At 41.7% G+C, this 23328-nt stretch overlaps 1 protein-coding gene across 1 annotated transcript in view; it reads left to right on the top strand.

The window, feature by feature from the left end:
* hsd17b4 (hydroxysteroid (17-beta) dehydrogenase 4) overlaps positions 1-23328 on the top strand; it is a 39879-nt gene that overhangs the window by 11837 nt on the left and 4714 nt on the right. Inside the window, exons 12-22 of the mRNA XM_079252137.1 lie at positions 6914-7026; positions 14654-14766; positions 14992-15115; positions 15323-15374; positions 16310-16381; positions 17040-17143; positions 19873-19938; positions 20914-20983; positions 21157-21263; positions 22400-22486; positions 22637-22723. Of these exons, the coding sequence (XP_079108263.1) occupies positions 6914-7026; positions 14654-14766; positions 14992-15115; positions 15323-15374; positions 16310-16381; positions 17040-17143; positions 19873-19938; positions 20914-20983; positions 21157-21263; positions 22400-22486; positions 22637-22723 (995 nt within the window). The remainder of the gene's footprint in view (positions 1-6913; positions 7027-14653; positions 14767-14991; positions 15116-15322; positions 15375-16309; positions 16382-17039; positions 17144-19872; positions 19939-20913; positions 20984-21156; positions 21264-22399; positions 22487-22636; positions 22724-23328) is intronic.

Raw genomic sequence — 23328 nt, 5'->3', positions numbered from 1 at the left:
CTATGGGGCTTATGGTCCTGCAGGAGAGAGCACGCTGGCTGAACCTCACCACACTCTCGACCAAAGAGAAGGAGGACCTTCTCGACACCCTCCTAACTCCAGAAGGGCTGTTTGGCGCAGCTGTCTCCACCATGCAAAAGAGGTGCGAAGACAAGAAACGTGACGACGAAGCTCTAAAGCTGTGTCTCCCCAGACGGCGGCCTGTGCCTACTCCCACAGCACCACCGCCTCACCGCCAGACCTTTGCCCAGGCTGCGGCGCGCCTGCCCACCTTTAGGATCCCCAAGCTGACTAAGACGCAGCTGGCCACTCAGGCACCTGCTCGTGGTCCGCCTGCCAAGGGCCAGTGGCTCAAGAAGCCTGAAGGCACGCGCCCTGATCAGCCACTGCCCACCTCCACGCAGACTGTGCGGAGGAGAAAATGGTTGGCCTAACAGTCAGTCGGGATGGGGAGTGTGTCCTGGACCCACTCTCCCCATCGGTCCAGCTCCCAGAAGAGCGTGGCCGAGTTCGGCGCATGAGCAACAGGATGTTCGAGCCTGCACAGCGCACCACAAAACGATGCAGAGACTGATCTCAACAGAGGGGTTCCCCCCGTGGCCCCCAGCCGTGTCTCACAAGCATTCTTGTTCCAAAAACTTTATTAAAAGTTCACAAACTGTCGCATCCAGGCATGTTGCCAAGGGCGCAGTTAAAAATGTTGCAAAACAAAATAAAATTGTCAGCAAAAAAGGATCTGGTCTCATACTTCCCAGCGGGAGTGAGACCTCTTGCCTTAGCGAACATCGCTACGATTGGCAAAGATCCTCGCGCATGCGCAGTACGGAAAAAGCCACACTGCGACACTGCGCCAACAGATGGCGATCTGACACCACAAATCACAGACTGGCCTGTCAGCCCCGTCTTGCTGAAAGTGGGGAGGTAGACAGCCTGCACAGATTCAAAGTGGATTCTGAGCACAATAAGCTGAGGCTACAGGCTACAATTTGCCGTTTCGCCTCCACAGTTTCAGGGGGTGATTCAGTCTCAGGCCGAGGGGCAAGCAGTTCACTCTTACAGGAGGAAATTTCCTCCCCTATTAGAGAAAGGAGCGATACGTTTAGTCCCTTACGCACGGAGTCAGAGTGGCTTCTACTCAAGATACTTCCTCATGCCAAAGAAAAGCGGTCGCGGAATGCGTGCGATTTTTAGACGCAGGCTCTAAACAAGCATCTCAGGAAATACAAATTCAGGATGCTGACGCACGCCGCTCTGTTGCGCTTCCTTCACAAGGACGATTGGTTCACATCAATCGATCTCAAGGACGCATATTTTCATATTCCCATATATCCGTCGCACAGGAAATATCTGAGGTTTGCGTTCCAGAACAGGTTCTACAAATTTCTCGTGCTCCCGTTTGGCCTCTCTCTGAGTCCGAGGGTATTCGTCAAATGCACCGAAGCTGCAGTGGCGCCCCTCAGGAGGAGGGGGGGTCAGAGTGGCCACATACATAGACGACTGGTTGATCGCAGCGTCCTCCCGCCAGGAAATGGCAGATCACACGAAATGGTCACTGGACCATATGGTGGATCTGGGATTCGAGATGAATATGGAGAAGAGTGTTCTTCTTCCATCTCAGAACATTTCCTTTATAGGTCTGTCTCTGGACTCAGTTCAGGCCAGAATAAGGCTGACTGCGGAAAGGGTAAAATCTCTGACAGACTGTCTAGCACTGTTTCACAGAGGAAACCGAGTATCGCCCAGACTGTGTCGGAGGCTGCTTGGGCTGATGGCATCGGTGCTGGTGGTGGTCCCGTTGGGCCGCCTGCACATGAGGAGTGTCCAGCGCTGGGTAGCATCTCAGAGGCGGAGCCCTTGCTCCACACACAGGTTACGGGTCTCAGCAGCCTGCGCAGCTGCATTGCGCCCTTGGAAAGGTGCAGACTTCCTGACTCAGGGTGTGCCCATGGGAACCATACAGAGCAGGAAGGTGATCACAACAGATGCCTCCCTCTCAGGTTGGGGGGGGCATCCTGGAGGGAAGAACTGTGAACGGGACGTGGAGCCCACACATGTACCCATATAAATTACCTGGAACTGATGGCTGTATTCTTGACACTGAAACACTTCCTCCCTCTCTTGGAGGGGCATCATGTGCTGATCAGGACAGACAACACCACTGTTGTGGCTTATATCAACAGACAGGGGGGGCTGTGATCCCTTCGCCTGCATTCGCTGGCCCACAAGCTGATAGTTTGGGCCAGCAGGAATTTTCTGTCACTGAGAGCCACTCATGTACCAGGGGTCCTGAACTGGGGTGCAGATCTGCTTTCCAGAGGATGTCCTCTGTACGCAGAGTGGAAACTCCACCCAGATGTGGCCAGTATGGTCTGGCGACGTTTCGGTCAACCGTCAGTGGACCTGTTTGCGAACTGGGAGAACACTCAGTGTCCCCTGTTTTTCTCTCTACACTACCAGGATGCTCCACTAGGAGTGGATGCCCTCGCCCATCAGTGGCCTCGTGTTCTTCTGTACGCGTTCTTCTTCTCCCACCTGTGGCGCTAATTTCTCCGACGCTAGCCAGGGTACGAGCGGAAGGTCTGTCGATGATTCTCATCGCACCCCACTGGCCATCGAAGCACTGGTTGGCGGATATAACTCAACTTCTACGACAGGAGCCCTGGTCGCTACCAATTCGCAGGGACCTGTTGTCTCAGGCACAGGGGGAAATTTTTCACCCTCATCCAGAGAGGTTGGATCTATGGGCCTGGCCCGTGAAGGGTTCAATCTAGAGTCTGCTGGACTTCCTCAAAATGTCATTGAGACAATCCAAAACGCAAGGGCCTCCTCTACGAGGTCCCTTTATGGATGTAAGTGGTCTATCTTTGAGAAATGGTGCTCTGATTCGCAGGAAATACCTTTTCAGTGCTCCGTGGCTGTGATCCTAACTTTCCTCCAGAATCTGGTGGATCAGGGGAAAGCTTTTTCAACCATTAAGGTGTATTTGGCAGCAATCTCAGTTTGCCACATTGGTTTTGACGGAAAGACTGTGGGTCAGCATCCGTTGGTGGTTCGGTTTATGTGGGGGGCTCGGCGCAAGCTGCCTTTTGTGAAGCCCCTGTGAAGGCACCATCATGGGACCTTCCCCTGGTGTTGGAAGCTTTAACGAGTCCACCTTTTGAGCCACTGGATCAGGTGGATCTCAAAGTAATTACATTGAAAACTGTGCTATTGTTGGCACTTGCTTCAGCTAAGTGTGTGGGCGAGATCCATGCACTCTCAGTACATCCGTCATGCACAAAGTTTTCTGCTTGGGACAAAAGGGTGAGCTTGCTCCCCAATCCCGCTTTCTTGCCAAAGGTGTTGTGGTTGTGTTCCCCAATAGACTTGGTGTCCTTCAGTTCCCCGCCCTTCTTGTCTGAGGATCAGCGGCGGTTACATACGCTTTGCCTGGTGCGTGTTTTGCGTGTCTATATGGAAAGAATTAAAACTTTTAGGAAAAGTGACCAACTCTTTGTGTCATGGTCTAAGGCCCATTTGGGGAAACCGGTTTCCAAACAACGGCTGTCTCACTGGATTGTTGGCGCGATCTCTACAGCTTACAGTTCCAAGGGGCTGCGGCCCCCACAGGGTTTGGGCGTCCACTCGACCAGGGGCCTTACCACTTCATGGGCCCTGTTCCGGAGAACATCCATTCAAGAGATATGTGCCCAGCAAGCTGGGCCTCATCTCACACTTTTACGCGGTTTTACAGGCTTTATGTCACAATGCCACCGCTGGCCCAATCTGTACTCAGTCTGGTTTCACCCACACTGACAGGATGTGAGTGAGAGATTCTGTTGGACGAGGGTCCCCTGTGACCTTCTGGTTATGCAATCCGGGAGTAAGTATTTTCCCATAGTGAGACACGAAACGAATGCTATGAAAGAGAACTTTAGGTTACTTGGGTAACCCCGGTTCTCTGAGTAGCATGAGTGAGTGTCTCACCAAGCCACCCTCCTTGCTTATTTGTAGCGAGGAAGAGGTGAGCTTTTCGAATAACCTGCCTGCGTAGTGCCAGCCTCTTTTATAGGGGAGGGGTCTCCGCCCTCCCTGGCACTGACAGACATGCCCCAGCCAATCCTGGCTGGAAGAGTGTAATACATGCTTCTGATGAGGTCACGCCCAGAGCATTCCCATAGTGAGACACTCACTCATGCTACTCAGAGAACCGGGGTTACGCAAGTAACCTAAAGTTTTATTGGTTGGCTAGTCAGGAAGGGTGATTGTGCTCAGCTCCCTGTACAATCAGAAAAGTAGGGTAATGAGCTTAAGTGTGCTCTGCTATGTATGTTATTTTTTTCTGTTTTTGTTTTGTTTTGGAAAAAAAAACCCCCCAGAAAAAATCAAGATGACAAAATGTTTAAACTGGCTTCACACCTCAGACCTCCTCTGTGAAGAAGTGTGTTACTAAGAGATCTTTACCTCTGGCTACTGAGAATCCGTGACTACAGATGTTCAATATCAGCATACCGATATTCTTGACATTAAAATGCAATTGATGTTATTCATATCAGTCTTTACTTTTTAAATGAGAACTTTTACACAACATGCACATATTATATATGAAACTCTTCTGCTAATTCTCCTCGAACTCAAAATGACAAAATATAAGACACATCGTGTATAGTTTTCCAGATTATTTTGTTTGTTTGGGACAACTCGCTCCAAAAATATCGGTATTGGTTGACATCTTTATTGGAAATTAAGTGTTGAACAAAATCGGTATATTGGATATTGGTAAAAAAGCCAACACCGAACATCTCTACCCATGACCTGTAGGTTTTAGGTACTTTCTTGCTTCAACACATGTCAGTGAAATTTAATGGATCCAGCATATTTTGCCTGGTTCTGCACAGTGACCCATTTATTCAAGTCAGGTGTTTTGAAAAAGGGAAGCACCTAAAACCTGCAGGACACTGGCCCTCGAGGACCAGAGTTTGAAATCCCTGCTGCATTCCCAGGTGTTGTCGAGTTCCTTGTGAAACCAGCCAAAGCCTATTAAAACACATCTACTCCAGAACTTTTGTAAGGAGAACTGAATGCTAATTCCCACTGCACTCGCGCCAGATATTGACGAATGTTGGCGGGTTCATTTGATCAGTGTAAAAAGTAGGGCTGTGACGATATGCTTTTGTCCCAATTCAATTCCGATTTTTTGGGTGCAGATTCGATTTAAATTGCAATTATCAAAATTCTTCAATATTGATGGATTTTTGTAGATTAGAAACAAAAAATTTTTTTTAAAACTTCTTTTTTGCTAGTAATTTTTCTTGATTTCAGTTAGGAAAAAAACAACACAGTAGCCAGATCATCATTCTGCTGCTATAATGCCCAAGAAGACAAGTAAAAAGATCAATAAAACCAATGAAAATGATAGAAAATTTGATAGTGGATTAATTTTATTTATTTGAAAAAAAAAAAAAAAGATTTTTTTTGTTTAAAAAAAACTATTTTTTTTGTCAAAAAAATCTATTTTTTTTTCCCGATATTTTTTTGTTAAAACAATTGAGTTTTTTTCAAATAAATAAAATTAATCCACAATCAAATTTTTTTTAAATTGTGAAGAAAAAAATCCCGATTTCTGATTTTTCGATTCAATTTTCCCATCCCTAGTAAAAAGCGCTTTGTATTGGCAAAGGATAACACAGACAAAAACATAACAAAAAAGCAATAAACAAAAACAAAAGTAGGAAGTATCGGGATTGCTGGCTGTTTTGGTGACGGCCGCTGGGCTTTGTAGCAGACAAATGAGAGACAAACTACTAAAATTGCTTAAATATAATAAAGCAATAAATTTAAAAGATTTAATTTGTTTTAATGTGTTACACAATTAGACTTGGATATAAAAAAGACTTTTACACACACAAATTTGCAATATTGGGCTGTATGGTGAATTACAAAAGCTAGAAAATTCAGTCTGTAAGACAAATGGATGTCGGGGTTGTAATAAACCTTAATGGAGTGGAACAACCTTTTCTCAGAGTTTAAACACATTTCAACAAAGAAATGACATTTAAAAACACATGAATGAATCCCATGGATCAATGTGCACTTTTATCAGCAGCTCCCCTGTAAATGACAGCATATTCACCAACAACAAAGAGCCTGAACCAGATTTTGCCGGAGATCAAGCGCATGAAGTGGGGAGGGACAGGATCGTGAGCAATAAAAATGCAGAGTTGCCGAAAGGTTGGATGCAAACAAGAGGGTGGCGAGGGTTGATAATTCTGTCTGCCTCCTCCACCCTCTCCCCGGTCTCAGATGTTAGTTGAAGAGAGGGTGATGGTGTCAGTGTTAACTGAATGTGGGTGGTGGTCCCACAGGGCGCTTGCTGGTCTCATTAGCATGGCTTTGTTGTGCTTCCTGATTTGTAGCTTATTACAGAGACTTGTCGCTGCCTCTGTTTGGTAACAGCCTGCCGCTGAGTGATGGTAATGAGTGGCTGTGGTCTTCGCAGCCTCTCTCTGATTCTGCTCCTCAGCCACCTCAGCAGACATCCTTTGTTCATTCTCTTTGCATCTGCAGAGGTATCCTAATCTTGTGCTTCCTGAGTGGAAATATTTAGTGTTTCTTTTTTTTTAAAGAACACAACTGAAAGTGACAACTTATCAAAATAATGTTTTGTATAAGCACAGTAAGTACTTGACTAAAACAAAGAAAAAACCACAGATGTGTTTATTCTTAATGCCCTTGGATCTTCCATTTGCTCATTTTAAATCTGTATGTGGATCGATTATGATACATTGACATTAATACTTCAAAATATATAGACTGTTATTCTCCATGTGAGATCTGCAGGTTTGGAGATTCCTGAGCTGTAATGGTAGGCTCAGAATCATTTCATCTTTCACCCCATGTTCTGCATTTGATACCTGCTCTCACCCTTGTGCAGAGTCTCTGGAGTCAATTGTGAGTGTGCTGTCTCAAGTGGAGTCAGAGGATGAAGTCGGTGCGAATCCAACAGCATCTGCAGGCTCTGTGGCGTCAGGAGGAGGAATTAATCCTGTGAGTAGAGACACAGCTATTGCTGCTGCTTTTTTTGTTAGCCATATACAAGCTGGTCCCAGGTCTTGAACGGTGGGTGGCAAAAAGTGTTGGAAATCGTAAAATTTATGTCCTCACAGTTTTGGCGCTTTTGTGTTAAAGAATATGCATTTGCCTGCAGCAAACATGAACGTTTCTCTTATGCTAGCATAGAGATTCATATTGAATAGGATGTAATAAAATGACTCAATATAAGTAAAGCGTTTCCATCCATGTGCCCTTAAAGGTCCAGTGAGTATGATATAGTGCCATCTAGTGGGGCCTTAAAGGTCCAGTGAGGAGGATATAGTGCCATCTAGTGGTGCATATTGCTACCCCCTGTATTCTGAGTATTTCCTATCTGGGGTTGTGACATAAAACACGAAAAGCCTGTTCTTTTTTTATGCATGATTTACCGCCATATTCAAGGATTCAAGGAACTTTATTGTCATATCAGCTCACATTCACATGTCAGAGATACAAAATTGGAACTGAGGTCTCTGGAATGGCTGAGAGGAGGAAATAATAATAATGAGCTAAATTTTAAAAAAAAAAAAAAAAAGAAAAAAGAAAAATCTGATAAACACAATTATAATGATTTCTATAATGCAGAAGATTTATGGAATTTTATGGTAAAATGCATTATGTTTTAAAAGTTTCTCATTTGATGGTGTGATTTGCTTTCCCTATTTGATGGACTGTCCAGGTTTTATTCTGCCTCTCACCCAGTGATTGCTGAAACAGGATCCAGCTGCCCTTAATTGGACTAAACAGTTAAGAGAATGACTGACTGACTGATTTGCTTTGATTTTACTGAGAGTTTTTTTTTTAGTCTCTGAGCAACCTGAACAAAAAAACCCTAAAACAGATGATAGTCTAATGTATTTCATGTTCACTGGTAGAATCCCCGATAGCTGGAAGACCGACAGAAACGCTAACGCTCCCAGGAAATAAAAAAAAAAATGCTACCTGAAGTAGAAAAAATGTAAAAGCAGAGTCTGTTTTTGGTGAATCGTTACAAATAAGGAGGATCGTTGTCAGAAAATGAAAGCACCCTCTATAAAACTCATTTATCCTGAGTGTTTCAGCTGCAGCTGGATGCTGTCCTGAAGGAGATCTGTGGGTGGAAAAAATATCTGTCGATTTAGACAAAAGCACTGTCAGGAGACACTGCTGTATGTATATTAAAAAAAGGGGAAAAAAATTTAACAGGAAAAAAAAAAAAAGTATGTTAATAGAGCCAAGCTCAACTAGTTGAGCAGCTGGCTCGTATGCAGAGTTTCCTCGATGCAGCTGGTACGAGTTCAAATCCTGGTGCTTTGCTGCAGGTCACTGCCCCCTTCTATCTCTGACCCCCTTTCTACTCCGGCAAGCTCTCCATACAAGCCTTCAGAGTTGTAATGATATCGTTTATGAAAAAAAAATCCTGTTAAAATGTTAAATATCCACCACATAATTATTTAACTCCCCTGGAAAACATAAGGCTGGGTAGTAAAACACAGAATTCAGGCAAAAAGAAAGAGAAAACATGAAAAAAAAAAAAAAGATTCAATAGGGTGGTAGGTATTAGTTTAGTCTTAAGCAGCAGGAGGACTTGCTCCGTTTTGGGATAAATATCTTGTTTAAAAGCACAGCAGTCTAATAAAAATATCGCATTTCAGCCAAAAGATGAAAGCCTATATTGTATTGGAAAAGCTGTGGTAGTAAAGGGGTCTTTTTATACTGCAGGATTACTGCGGTATATCCTGTCACTGGCCAGAGAGATGTGCACGTGAGCAACTGAACTGATATGTCTACAGATAGCTACAGCGCAGGAATTTCTGGGTGATCTTGCTTGACCTTGTGCTCCTTTAGTTCATCTGTACTGCCATCAGCTGTAAACTTGCCCCACACTGATGGCAAAGTAGAATCTCTGATCATGAACTTGTTGTTGGGGATTTGCTGTTGCCATTCTCACACGCTCATTTTTCTGGACGTTTGGAGGGAATATTACAGATATTTGTGTATTCACACAGGAGAAAAAAAGGGAAACATTTGAATATTTTCAAGACTGCAGAGCATTATAAACACATTACATTTTGCTCATACCCTGCACTATCATCCTTCTTTATACTTTTTCACAAAGCATCGTATTAACAAAGAGGAAAAAAAAAACCCCACAATGCCTTCTGACCCATTAGGAGTGTATGATAGTATAAAGGGACAAGTGGCCTTTCAGATGCCAGGCAATATAAAGACTTCAGAAAGTACACAGCTGTAAACTCTCTTGGCTGCTTCAAACTTGGCAACTCATTACTCTTTAATAACCCCACACAGTATTAAGTCAAGGACAATAATAATCTTCTTAGCGAAGCTCCTACAACATTCATAATACTGTGATGTCTCCTGTAAATATGAAAAGTGGACGCATCAAACAGGAGTCTGCTCAGATTAGTCTTTAAAATGCAGCAGATATAAGATGCCAGGGCACAGGCGACTCCCTCAGTAGGTACTCTCTCGCTTTAGTGGGTTCCCCCTGACTGAATCATGGAGAGTGAACTGATGACAGCACACATATGGCTGAGTCGCTTAAATAAAACAGTGAGCCGCGAGTAAAATCACACCACATGAAACGATTATCCACACGGACAGCATTTTCTATTAAGCTCCTCGCTGTATGCGAATTTAAGTTTGCCTTTGCGGGTGATAGTGCTCAGATGACCGACTCGTTCTTTCAGGGCGGGTAAATTCTGCAAATATTTAGAAAGCGCTTGGAAATTCTGTCGTCATTCACGCCGAGCGCTTTGTTCAGTGAAGAAATATAGCCGGACTCTGAAGCAATGCTGCTTTTTACATCCTGAGAGACGTAAACAGAGCTCGCTGTCTGGGTTCAGCGTTCTCATCCAATTCCCAATAAGAGTGTTCACACACTCTCTGGGTATCGGCGTCCTCTCTGCTGTGTGTTTGGGGTTGTTGATGCTGCATGCATGGGATTTGGAACAGAGTCACACTGTAGCCTCAAGGCAAACAACATCATTGTGTCCTCTGTGGACTTGTGTGTGTGTGTGTGTGTTTTCTACACAAACACACACTTGTTTATTGCATGCGTGTCCTTGTGGTGAAGGTATTGCACCATAGCTTGGACTTCTTTGATCTCATCCAGCACAAATACTCACTAAATGTTGTGTGTTAAATCCGAGGCTTTTGAAAGGAATTGAAGGAGTAGAAATTAATTCAAATAAATCGCACCTCTAAACGGGATATGATGTTATATAACCAGGTTATACTGTTTTTGAGAGGCTATGTGATAAGGTTGTACTAGAACTGTGTTGTATTATTCAGAAAGTTGTTTCTGCTGCTTTCACAACAGAGCAAATAAAATATCAGACATGTCTCTGTAGAATGCAGTTACGCAACTCAACACTGCTGCAAAGTCGACTTAAATCTTCGCCTAGAACGCAGCGATAACATGATCACCATTTAGCCATCGGACCACCAGGCCGACCCTTCCTCCCTTTAAATAAAACTCTATTTGCTTGAAGCCTAATTTTCTTTTTGATTATGGTTTCTTTTCCCTTTTTTTTTTTTTTCTTCATCCTCCCTCTCCGATACCCTCAAGAGACTGTGGCCTTAATCTCCATGTGAACACATGAGAGCATATAATATGAAATCAGAGGGAGCGCTGGAATGGTTCTGAAAGCACTATATTTTTCCCCACATCTGCATTTTAATGCAGTTTTAATTAAAAGTAGGCCTCCAGAGGCCAGGCTTTATGGTGATTTTTCTTTTTATTTTGGACCAGCTGAGAAGGGATATTACGCAGACTGTGAATCACCACTTCATAGAGCAAAATTAGTTGGAGCTGAAGCTCTGCAGTGTGGTTGTTTTAATATGACAAATCTGCAACTGGGGGACTACTATGACTAATTTTACCACAGAGGTATGGCAATGGCATGCTTTACCAGATGGCTTTTAATAGATAATTTTAACTGATTTAATAACTCCAGCTGACATAAAGGGGCCATCAGAGCAGCTGCTTTTTAACCCCGCCACCTTTCCTCTTCTGTTGCTGCATCCACTTCAAAGAGCTGTTATGAGTGTACATGACACAATACTACTACCACCAGTATCCCAGCACAATGACACGTGACCAGCATGTATATGCTGTGTTCCAAATGACTCTGCATGTAGGATTCTAGTTGAGAAAACAAAGGCTGTGGGGTTGGCTAGGTGGGGAAGGAGTGATGTTTTAGCCCTAAAACGGGGGGAGTTGGTAGACAACCCCCCCCCCCCCCCCCCCCCCCCCTTAGGCTGACTTAGGGCGACCTCTGTAAAATACATACAGCTTTTATCTGACCATTTCCTGCCAACGATGTCAAACTGCGTCTTGCAGAAAACCAATTTTAATGCAAGACATTGCACCACCCCAAGCTGCAAAAAATAGCAGTGAATCTTTGTCTGATATGGGTTTAAAGGGAGAAAAACTGTCGGTGTGGCAGGCATTCCCTGACCTCAGTGCTATTAAGAACCTGTGGAGCATCCTTAAAAAGAAGAACTGTAAGAGTGACAGCAGCGTACCAGCAAACAGCAACTTCACTTGCATCCTCAAATGACATATAGGTTGCAACTATCTATAGACTTCTAAGCTCAGCGGATGAGAGCGTTGTTATGGTGATGGCAAAGAAGGGCTCCTATGTGAACATGTAAGTTGACCTGTAAAAATGTTTTTGTGTTGCTTTTTTTTTTTTCCTTTTTAAAGTGATTATTATGGCAGGTGTAGTTTTAAATAAGAAATAGAATATATAAATATATAATAAATAATAAATATAAAAAATTATATCCAAGTTATCTCTATAAGTTAGGATAATTTTTGAGGATTAAAGAATCATAATCAGTGACTATTGGTAAGAGCCAAATGGATCGGAGAGACTTTCATTCTGGCCGTCGTCAAAGGATTTGTGTTGAAGGCACCATATCTGGAGAGCTTAGCTTCTTCTCACAAATGAGTTTGCTCAGGATGGAAGTCCTTTTAAGTCAGTTAAATATGCAGATGACATGGCCTCAGTCGGCTTGGTGCAGTTTACAGATTCCTCAGGTGAAGCTTCCGATCTTGCCCACATTAAGGCTTTTGCATCCTGTGTTTTATCTATCCAGCTACAAACCAATGAAAGCCGAGGTTTCATGAAAATCCAGGGTATCCTTTTAAAAACTGCTCAGACTCTTCTGTCTTCTCAGACTGCTAAAGTGTTTCGGTGTCAGTCCTCAGATTTTAGGACCAGAGAGATTAAACTTTTCACCTCTTCTCAGTTGCAGAAAACCAAATTAAACAGATGTTGTGAAGTTATGGAATATTTATACTGTAAGCACAAAGAGGAAAGCGAGCAGATTCCTGGTAGGTAGCGACCCTCCTCTGTCCCGTCAGTCTGAACTCCCCAAGTCAAGAAGGCAGATTTAGAGTTTCTCTGGGTAAAGATGTTTTTTTTTTTTCCAAATGCCATCGGTATTCTTAACTCAACAAAATAACCAGTCGACCGGGGTTGATTTGAACTGCTGCCCTTTTAATGTTTACCTTTTAGGTTTTTGGGATGTATTTTTCCTGCATTTGGGTTTGTGCTTTTATTACATCAATCCATACTGCATTCAATGTAATTTAATTTAATTTAATTTAATTTAATTTAATTTTATTTTGTCTTATTTATTTTTATTTTTGTTTCATTTTTTTACTTTGTGTTTAATTAAGGAGAAATGAAGAAACATACATACCTGCATAATAACTTGGAACAGTGTATCAGACTCAATGACCTCTATGTTCCCCGTTTCTTTGGTTTAAGGAACATCAGGGGATTTGAGGCCAGAAAAAACAAATGTTTGAGTTGTTGTTTGTGAATTACAGTTCAGTTCCTGGGTCTGTGACGTTTTACAGAGTCTCTGAAGTCCAGAAATATAACATTTCTTTTTAATTCCTCATGCACACATCAGCCAGGTGACACTGCTAACTCCAATCATGTCTGTTCTTGGTGTTTTATGCCGATGCTGCTTAGACACCTCCCAAATACTTAAACTTGAATCTTTTTCACACGGCGATGCCGGTGCAGGACTGATCAGTGTTTTGTCTGAAAGGCACAGAGATGGAACGAGAGGTCGGAGCTGATGTGCTGCTAAACTCTCGGCAGAGGAAGTCGTAGAGTGGAACACGCCGCTGTAAACAACGAAGCTGTTGTCACTCAGCCGTTTACGCTACGCCACCTCTGTTCAATCAGTGTGAGCTGCTGGGTGGGGTGTGGGCGGGCAGCTCGGCCTTCTTGTATTTTTTTGTGGCAGCTTACTGCTGAGTGACTGCAGTTTGCTGCAGACGAAGCACCTTGATGGCGCCAGCAATGCTTGATGACTGTGGAGATTCAGTTACTCTGGTTTTAGAAAAAACTATGGAAAGGTTTGTTTTAGAGGTAAATATGCAGAAAATATTTGCTTAAAAGACGGGATTAAAATGTTTTTTTTTTAAATTTATATTTTAAATACATGCTGTTGTTCATATCTTCCATAGTTGAAAATGTATACTCACGGAGTCCTGAATTAACCGAAAGCTCAGCCAGACAACCTGAGCCGGGCTTGACGGCGGCTTTAAGGCATTAACAATACAACGAGGTGCTCGACCTGACTGATCTTTACAAGACTCTTGTGATTAGTGTCATTAATACTTAATTACTGCGATGTTCTTTTGGAGGGTCCGTGCCCGTTTTCAGGCTGCCTGTTGACACCAATCGAACGCTGCTCCATCCCTCACCGGCGCTCGCCACCTGTCAGAATCAAGCCCGACATGAAATTGTGCTGATCAGTCAACAAAGCTCTGCTTAATCAGACCTAGGGACTCATTTCTGAATTGCTGAATTCTCTCAAACTCTGTGAGACCCCTCAGGTCCTTAAACTGAGCACTTGCTCATTATCACAGACTTGCGTCTTTATATATATATATATATATATATATATATTTTTTTTTTTTTACTTCTTCTCAAGATGCTTTTCATCACATTTTAGTTGTTGCACTTAGCGTTTCCCATTTAAGAGCTGAAAAGGTTCTACTTGCTGTCACCATTCCTCCTTTGCTGTGCTTGATAAACCTTTTAGTGATCTTTTAATGCGAGGGGGAGAGGCGACAAACTCTACCGGCCCCATTTTATTTACATTTAGACAAGCAAATGGAAATGTCCCAGTGTAATGGCCTTTTTAGTACAGAATTCCCTCTTTATCGTCCTCCAGACGGCGATTCCCTGCTTAACTGCACTGTGGAGGGATGGCAACAAAAAAAAAAAGGAAGTTTGCACTAAACATACTGTAACTTTTGAACATATCCTCTTACTTTGTTTTCATTGGATGGCTGCACACTCATTATCTTCATTTAAACACATTTTAGTGAGGAAGGAGGGGTATTAAGAAGGGATCTGTCTGTAAATGAGCAAATAAAACCTGGAAAATCTAATAGTTTCACTAAACCTAATCTAAAAGGTTTCACTTTATTTTTTTATTTTAATGAAAAAAAAAATCTGAGAAATTGACACTGTAATAATATCAAATGTAGAAGAAAATGATTGTATTGTATTTTATAACCTCTCTTGTCCTCTCTCCTTCCCAGGCTGAGGCTGTGGGTCAAAAACTACCAACGACCACATTCACCTTCACCCAAACCCAGTGCATCCTCTACGCGCTGGGGGTGGGCATGTCCACCAAGGACCCGGACCATCTTAGGTTAGCAGCTTCCCTTCCACCCTCCCTGTGGGCTCTGAGCAGGCAACTTGTGTGAATTTCAATGGAAATATGTGATTACTGCTGCAATCATTATTTTTACATTGACCCGCTTGGAGAACAAACCCTGACTCACACGCCTGTGCGGCCATCTGTGCTGTTATTTTTGTCTTCGTCTCGCTTCATCTGTGCTTTTCACAGTTCACTAACACTTACATTTTAATGTAGGTTCCTGTACGAAGGCCATCCAGACTTCAGCTGCCTCCCGACGTTCGGGGTCATCCCGTCGCAGTCATCCATGATGGGTGGCGGCCTAAGCTCAGTCCCTGGACTTAATATAGACTTTACGCAGGTTAGAAAACAAGCATGTAAAATTTCTGCATGTGTGATATTGCTTGTTTGCAAGTGTGCATGACTTTCTTTGTACATATGTTGATACATATGACATATTTCACACAATCTCGCGCACAAGATAATTTGCTGTAGTACTTGCATTACTCATGCTGATGTGGCTTAAAGACTGAATGTATATCACAGCTGATGCCATGTTTTGTGTCAGGTTTTGCACGGGGAGCAGTATCTGGAGCTTTACAAACCTCTGCCAGCTTCAGGTATTTCCCTCCACTTAATACACAATTCCTTCTATATAAATGTGTATCATAAATGCTGTAGATTTTGTGAGATACAAGCTGAAATGAAGTAATTTGGTCCAATATTTAATTAGAATTGATGTCGCTGTATACAACAGATCGTGTTAGCAGGATCAGCCTGGATGTGTTGGTCAGTTTCAGCAACAACTCTATGTTGATCTTAAGTTTATTTTTATGTTGCATAATGCCGGGTTAAAGTGTGGTTTTTCAGTCATAACTGCAAAAAGTAAGAATATTTGTATATTGTTGATTATTTGTCCTCTTTAATAAAGCCAAATGATCTTGTATTATACATCACTGAAAAGCCTGAAAAGTCACCTTTATGACGAGTGGGGGCACCACCCACTCGTTGAGCTGTGTCATTCAGAAACGTGTTCCATAGAAGCGGCGTTTCGTTGTAAAGGTGTTTGATCGGACTTTCCAACGACGTATGAGACGAGTTGATTGATCATAACAAAGGAGAGAAATAATTTTTAACCCAAATGTCTACGTTTCCATATGGGAGACAATAGATAGATCAGCATCTTCTGTGTTTGCAATACTTCCATCACATTCATGTCAGGCGTCTTGGATGACCTCCTGACTGTCTGTCTGGAGCCTAGAAGGTCGTTTAACAACACTTGCTGTTTTTTTAGTTTATTTTTAGGAATCTTTAACAACCTTTGGTAACCATTAAAATATATTCTGTTGCATTAGTTTTGGCCTGTTGTGACTCTGGTTTTATATTCCAAACTGAAACTGCAGCTCGCAGCGACTTGTCTAAATGTTTGCAAGTAAGATCAGAGTGCCGCGAAGCTGCATCTCGTGGAATGGATGGGAATATGTCAATTCTGCTAGATTTGCTTAAAAACTAACTCAAGCATATGCAGAGTAAATACTTGCAGTACATTTTTCAGGTACGCTGACTTCTGAGTCCACTGTGGCAGATGTGTTGGACAAAGGATCTGGAGCCGTCATCCTCTTGGATGGTGCGTGTTTTTTTTTTTCTTTTTCTTTTTTTCCTTTTGGGATTCAGCTTTTATCATATATAGTATTTATTCCATATTCATTTGTTTTCATTCCTTTAATGTGTCTCTTTTCTGGGGGTTGCCTCTCAGGCTGAATTAATGAAAGTTAATTTTCAGTCTGCGTCCACTGGGACAAACATAATGGACCACGAACAGCTCATTTTTTAGTTTGACAACTCCACAGAGATGGCTGCTATTAGAACCACTCTGATCTATAATTAATCCAACTTAAACCACAAAAAACATGGGACCTGAGTTTCCCTGTGTGTTTGTATAGGGGCAGTCCATGAAATTTCCTCATACACATGAAACCAGTCAGTTTCTGTTAGGGTGAAAGTTATACTGGGTTAAGACCGCACATCGAGCTTCTCTCTTGTGAAAACAGCAATGATATTTAAATCGACTTAATGAAACAAAGCAACCTACACAATAAATGTAAAGTGGATCTGATTGCGTTTTACAGCGAATAATTAACCAATTGTTTGACGGCCTCCCCCTACATAGACTAGTTAAATGTAAATGCTTTTCCATTATAGTGAAAAGGAATGAAAATATACTTCCTTCACCTAAGATTTAGTCGAAAAAAAGTCTCTCTTTTTTTTTTTTTTCTTCTTGACAGTGAACACCTACAGTGGCAACGAGCTGGTGTGCTACAACCAGTTTTCAGTGTTTGTGGTCGGAGCCGGAGGCTTCGGAGGAAAGAGAAGCTCAGAGAAAGCCAAAGTGGGTTGTTTGTGTTACTTTACTAAAGTATTGCCAGCATCTTTACTAAAACTTTGTTCCTGATCACTTGTACCGCTGTGAAAATCATCTAAAAACAAAATGCAATGAATTCTAGATGATTTAAACTGAAAATGGTGTGAAGTTGAGCGTTAAAGTAGACGCATATAAAGGGTCATTCTCTTCTACTATAAAAATTTTCTCTGTCTGTTTCTAAGTGCATGGATAGCAGTATTTAAATTATACAATCTTATTTTAAATATTACAACAGCAAGTAATTATGATAGAAATTAAGATACTTGCAGAAAAGAAACGATTTTTGGAGAATCCGGAGCAATCAAGAGTTAAAGTATAAAAACTGTGGTTAAACGGCTGTGATCTTGGGGCCCACAGGCAGCAGGACATTAAAAATTAACACGAATCTGTGGTGGGAACCACTGCACGAACTCAGAAAAATGCTGTCTGGAAACACAATTTGTCACTACATCCAGAAGAGCAGGCTGGCACTTTACCACGCAAAGAGGAAGAAAGTTTGCTGCAGTTTCATCGCCCAGCTTCATCCACTGAGGCGAAGTTGTAAAACTGGCCTGTGACCCAATGTTCCACAACGTCAAATGCATTTCAGAAATCATGCACATCCATCCATGATGACATGGCATCTTGCACATCTCTAAAGATCCTATTAATGCTGAACACAATAAAGGCACAGATGGTTACATATAGGTTACAAATAAGCATAAAAAGAAGCAAAAGGAAACAACAAATAGCAAAAGTCACAAAGTCATCAAATAAATTAGAATAATTAAAGCAAGGTAAGTTTCAGAGATGCATGAGAAACAAAAATATTTTTGACCTGGATTTAAGTGTCTACATGTGGTGAGAGTTTAATCTTTATCTTTACTGGCAGTTTTTTCCACTTGTTTGCAGCATTACGGCTGAATGCTGCTTCTCCATGTTTAGTCTGGACTCTGGTCTGGATTAGTTGACCTAAGTCTTTGGATTGAAGAACTCTGCTTGGTTTATATTCTCTGAACACATCATAGATGTATTCTGGTTCTAAATCATTCTGGGATTTATAAACAATCAGCAGGGTTTTAAAACCTATCCTGTGGCTGACTGGAAACCAGTGTAAAGATTTTAAAACTGGTGTGATGTGTTCAGATCTCTTAGTCCTAGTTAAAGTGCTGTAGCTGCAGTGTTCTGGATGAGCTGCAGATGTTTAATACTCTTTATAGGAAGTACTGTTAAAAGACTGTTACAGTAATCCAGTGTATTGGAGATTAATGGCTAAGTTTCTCCTGGTTTTTCTGGGAGACTAAACTTTTAATTCTGTTGATGTTTCTGTTGGTAAAAAGCTTCTTAGTGAAGCTCTGATGTGGCTGCTGAAAGTCAGATCAGAGTCCATGAACACTCCAAGGTTACAGACCCGGTCAGTGGCTTTAAAAGCCAGAGTCTCCTGGTGTTTACCAGTGATGACCTGCTTTTCTGTCAATAAAATGGAATAATCTCATCTTTGTCTAAATTTTATTGTCAAAAATTTTCTCTCATCCAAGTGGTTTTCTTTCAAGAACTGACATATTAAGTCCACTTGACTGCAGCGTCTAGTGACAAAGACACAAAGTTGTGTATCGTCTGTATAAGTGTTGAACAGAACAGTTGAGCAGAAGTCCAAAGACTGACCCCTGAGGGACTCCATAACTGGAACCTCTAGCTTGGATTCACAGCTGCTGATCAAAACAAATGACCTCCTTTCTAAATACGACCTGAACCAGTTAAAGCTGTGGTAGGTAATCTTGCTCAGAGACATTTTTCTTTTACTCTGGGTGAAGTGGTTCCTCGTCCTGATAGTAGTCTATACATTTTGTAATCATGAACAGTAAGAAATATAGTTAGACCCTTCAGTTTACTGTGAATCAGTAAACATTCAGTCTAAATTGAAATTGTTAATTTTTTGTGTTTTGAAAGCTTCTTCATGGCTGTGAAAATGCAGGAAGGATTTCCCGACCCGGCTCGGTTTATTTGCCTCCTCCCGCAAAACAATCGAGAAAGAGAAAAACATTGGCGGGTAAAGCTACGGACCAGACAAGCACTCTTAGAGCGCAAACCTCCACAACGGCCTTTAAAAAATTCCTGGATCCAAGCGTTGATCCGGATCACCACCAAAATTAAACCTGTTCTTCCTTTTCACATTTCCAACAACTCCTGTAAATTTAATTAAAATCCATCCATAGCTTTTTGGGTTATCTTAAACACAGACAGATAAACGCCAGTAAAACATAAGCTCCTTGGTGGAAGTAAGAAAAAAGCCTTGGATCACACAAGGAGCAAAACCAGAGGGGGAGGAGCCAAACCAGGGTGCCCCAACATTACCTACTCCAGCTTTTAGGACCACTTAACTGGTTAAAACCCGGTTTTCCAGCCTGTGCAACAGGATTCTGTGATCTACAGTGTCACACGCAGCACTGACATCCTGCAGGTTTTTTTTTTTGGTTTTTTTTAAGCAACACAATGCCAAACTATTCTGAAGACATTACCACAGAATGACTCTGTAGATGTTCAGACGTTAAATTGATCAAAACTCAGCTCCTGAATTGGAGTGTTGTTTGTAATTTTCTTCATTAATAACCACTGCATTCTGATATTCATTGACATTTTCACCTTTTTTTTACAAAGCCTTAGAAATGCTGCCTCATATTAAACTCTTTTTCTTTCTTTATAAAAATTCCTTCCAGGCTCCGCTGCCTCCTCCTCAGCGTGCTCCAGATGCTGTGGTGATTGATTCAACCACGAGGGACCAAGTGAGTGTCTGTGTGGGTTTTTGTGCAGAATAAATCTGCTGAATTGATGATATGTGGGGTGAAAATAAACATATTGTTGTTTTTTTCCCCCTTGAAAAAAAAAATAGTAAAGTTTTGGGCAAATTATGAGTGCACGGCAGAAGTGTCGAACGAGGTTTCCGTTGTGTCTCAGGACAGAAACAGAATGCTGACTTTACGGCGCGGCAGACAGTGAAACAGAAGGGGGAATAAGAAGCTAAATCCCTGATGCTCTGGAAAACGGCTGCAGCTGTATCACTTCAAAGACATTCTTCTTTTGTTTGCTTCTGTGACAATTTAGTCTAATTCTTTATCTGTGTTTGAGAAATTCAGGGGTTCATGAATATTTATACACCTACTGGCCACGTTATTAGGTACTCCCAGTATCGGCTTAGATTCCTTTTGGCTTCAGAGCTGCCTGATATCTCCACCTCATAGATTCAAGAAGGTGTTGGAAGACTTCCTCAGCCCATACTGACATGGAAACCTGATGAGAGCATAAAGTGTCCCAAGTATAGACGAGATCATCAAGAAACCAGCTGGAGATTGTTTGTGCTTTGTGACATGGTGCACTATCCTGCTGAAAGTAGTTAGGCTCCACTGCGCTCAGAAAGGGATGCACTCGGTCACTCTGGTAGGCTGTGGTGCTTAAATATAGTACCAAGCGACCAAAAGTGTGCCAAGAAAATATCCCCCACACAGTTTCACCACCAGCAGCCTGAACTGTTGCTACAAGGCAGGATGGATTCATGATTTCATTGATTTATGTCCAATTTTGACTCTAACATCTGCATGTTGAAGCCGAAATCAAGACTCAGTTTGACAGCTAGTCGTTTTGACCAAATGCTTTAAGGGGCTGCCATGTGACTGGCTATTTGTTACAAAACCGTTGAACAAATAGACCTTATAAAATGTGTGGTGGGGGTCTAAACATGTCTGCTTCCCCTCTGGTTCCAGGCAGCCTTGTACCGTCTGAGTGGAGACTGGAACCCACTTCATATAGACCCCAGCTTTGCTGCTATGGGAGGTGAGCATCTGGCCATTGATTTTATTTGACAGTGTTTAGAAAGTAGTCATAGTTTTTTTTATTTTCTTTCTTTTAGTCAGCACTTGATCTTTCCCAGGAATTTTTAGTCAAATGAAGTGTTTTGATCTCATCTATACTTGAAGAGACTGTAGTTAAAAATGCTGTCTGGCCAGGCTTCAAGTCTCCTATCCTGCATGGTTTGTGCTCATTTGGCTTTGCTGGGAGACACGTCCTCAAGCAGTTTGCTGACAATGATCCCTCCAGATTCAAAGCTATCAAGGTAAGCATTGCCTGCCACACTTTTTTTTGTGAGACACAGGAAACACTGGAGGCAATTTGTTGCATTCATCAGTTTTTTATTTTTATGAAAAACTCTACCCAGACCCGTCGCTTGGAGCATGCACAGATGGTCTTTCCTTCCCCTAACGTGGAAAATGAATTTACTGTGATTGTGATGCCTTAATCTAATTGAAGCTGTGAGCAGAATTACCTCAAAATAAAGAAAACAAAAGGCTTTGCTTCATGGACTTGATGCTGAGCAGGTCGTCGCCAGTTGTGCCCTGTAGTAAATATTCTAATCGACCGTCTGACTAGAAAATAATCACATATTAATATTTTGTGGGACCACATTCAGTTTAAATTACTCCACACAGTCACCATGGAAACGCGATAAGGTTATGTTTTTAATGCCAATAAATAAACAGTTGTAGTGATGATGGGAAAGTCTGCCTGCAGTGTAAACTTTTCATGACATGGCGAAGATTTTCAATGGGCTCTGAAAGCCGTTTGATCTCTGAGATGTCTCATGCTCTCTGAATCACTCCGTCGCAACGTCAGAAGCTGCTCGCTGCATCAGCTGGAGTTAAATAATTAGCTGCCAGACATATTCATCTCTGCAGTCCTTTGCCAGTGTGCTTAGATGGTCATTTTCTCTTTCTTTTCTTGTCTTTTCTCTTCTCCTTTTCATTTCTTTTCTTTTATTTAGGTGCTTTTTAGCCACATTTCAGTCATGAACTGATTCCTATCAGCAAATATTTATTGATTTTGATCCATTTTTCGCCACTGCATCCTCCTTACGTTTTAATCACAACACGGCTGCTGTTATGACTAATCATTAAAACTTTTTTTTTTTTTAACTCTTTCCTGCGTTAGATTACTTCTGTTTTCATTCATGTCGCAAACTTAAAACTTGACAATAAATGTAGTGGGACATTTAGATTAGAACGTCAGTTTAACTCAGTATTTTAGGAATGAAATCACAAACTGGGGGCATTATTCAAGTGAGAACCTTTCCAGCTAATTTGATGACTCCTACGTGAATGAAGTTTGTCGGGTTTAGAATAATAAAATTCAAGAAAAACAAAGAAATCTATGTGAGATGAAATGTTGGAAGCACTGATTGCTTTTCTGTCTTAGGTTCGCTTTGCAAAGCCGGTGATTCCAGGTCAGTCTCTGCAGACAGAGATGTGGAAGGAGGGCAACAGAATCCACATGCAGTGCAAAGTGAGCGTTGTTCATCAGTAATCTGGTTAACAACCAGTTAAAGATGGAGTAGATAAATAAAACTGACCAGCTCAGTCAGAGCTAATCTCTGAATTATCCTAATGTTTTGTTTTGTTTTTTTTTTTGTTTGTGATCGTCTCTGTCACGCAGGTGAAAGAGACCGGTGCTGTTGTGCTGGCTGGAGCCTACGTGGAATTACATGGCGCAGCAGAAGCGTCTCCAGAAAAACCCATACAGGTACATCAGTCATGAAGAAGCTCCTTTCTCTCAACAATCCTCTAGCATTTTCTTTCATAGTATGTTTTATGAATGATGTCACATACTACAGCATTTTAGATGAGGTTAATTCTCAGTGTCTATCCCAAGTTGGGCTTTTACACTAAACAAAGATGACAGTAAATATACATAGTGCATTACAATGCAAAAAAAAAAAAAGTATATTTACATAAATACAGACACGCGCATACATACATCAAAATAATTTTTTTAAAAAAAGTAAAACTCTTCCAAACTAGACAAAAAAAAAAAAAAAAAAAAAAAATTGGAAAAGTAAATATCACCATTGGTACAATAAAACCCTCATAAATGATACAACATGGTGTGTTTACATATCTAACCTCCCATTAAAAAATGGTGAAGAGTAAATCCATTGTCAGTGCATACAAACACCCATGCAGAAAATGACAGTATTAAAAGTGAGTACAGTCCTGGTTTGTCTTTAGCCAGTTCTTAAGCCTGGAAGGAAACCTTTTCAAATCTGGTATGGTCCTGATGAGAGTGAGTTTCTTAACTTAGAACTCTTCACAGTGAAGTCTGTCTGCCCAAAACTAGTTCTGCAGTAA

This window comes from Telmatherina bonti (genome assembly GCF_933228915.1).
Source record: "Telmatherina bonti genome assembly, chromosome: 13".
In the NCBI taxonomy this organism is placed as follows: Eukaryota; Metazoa; Chordata; class Actinopteri; order Atheriniformes; family Telmatherinidae; genus Telmatherina; species Telmatherina bonti.
Note: the sequence above shows the minus strand (reverse complement) of the source record. Positions and strands in the feature narration are given on the sequence as shown.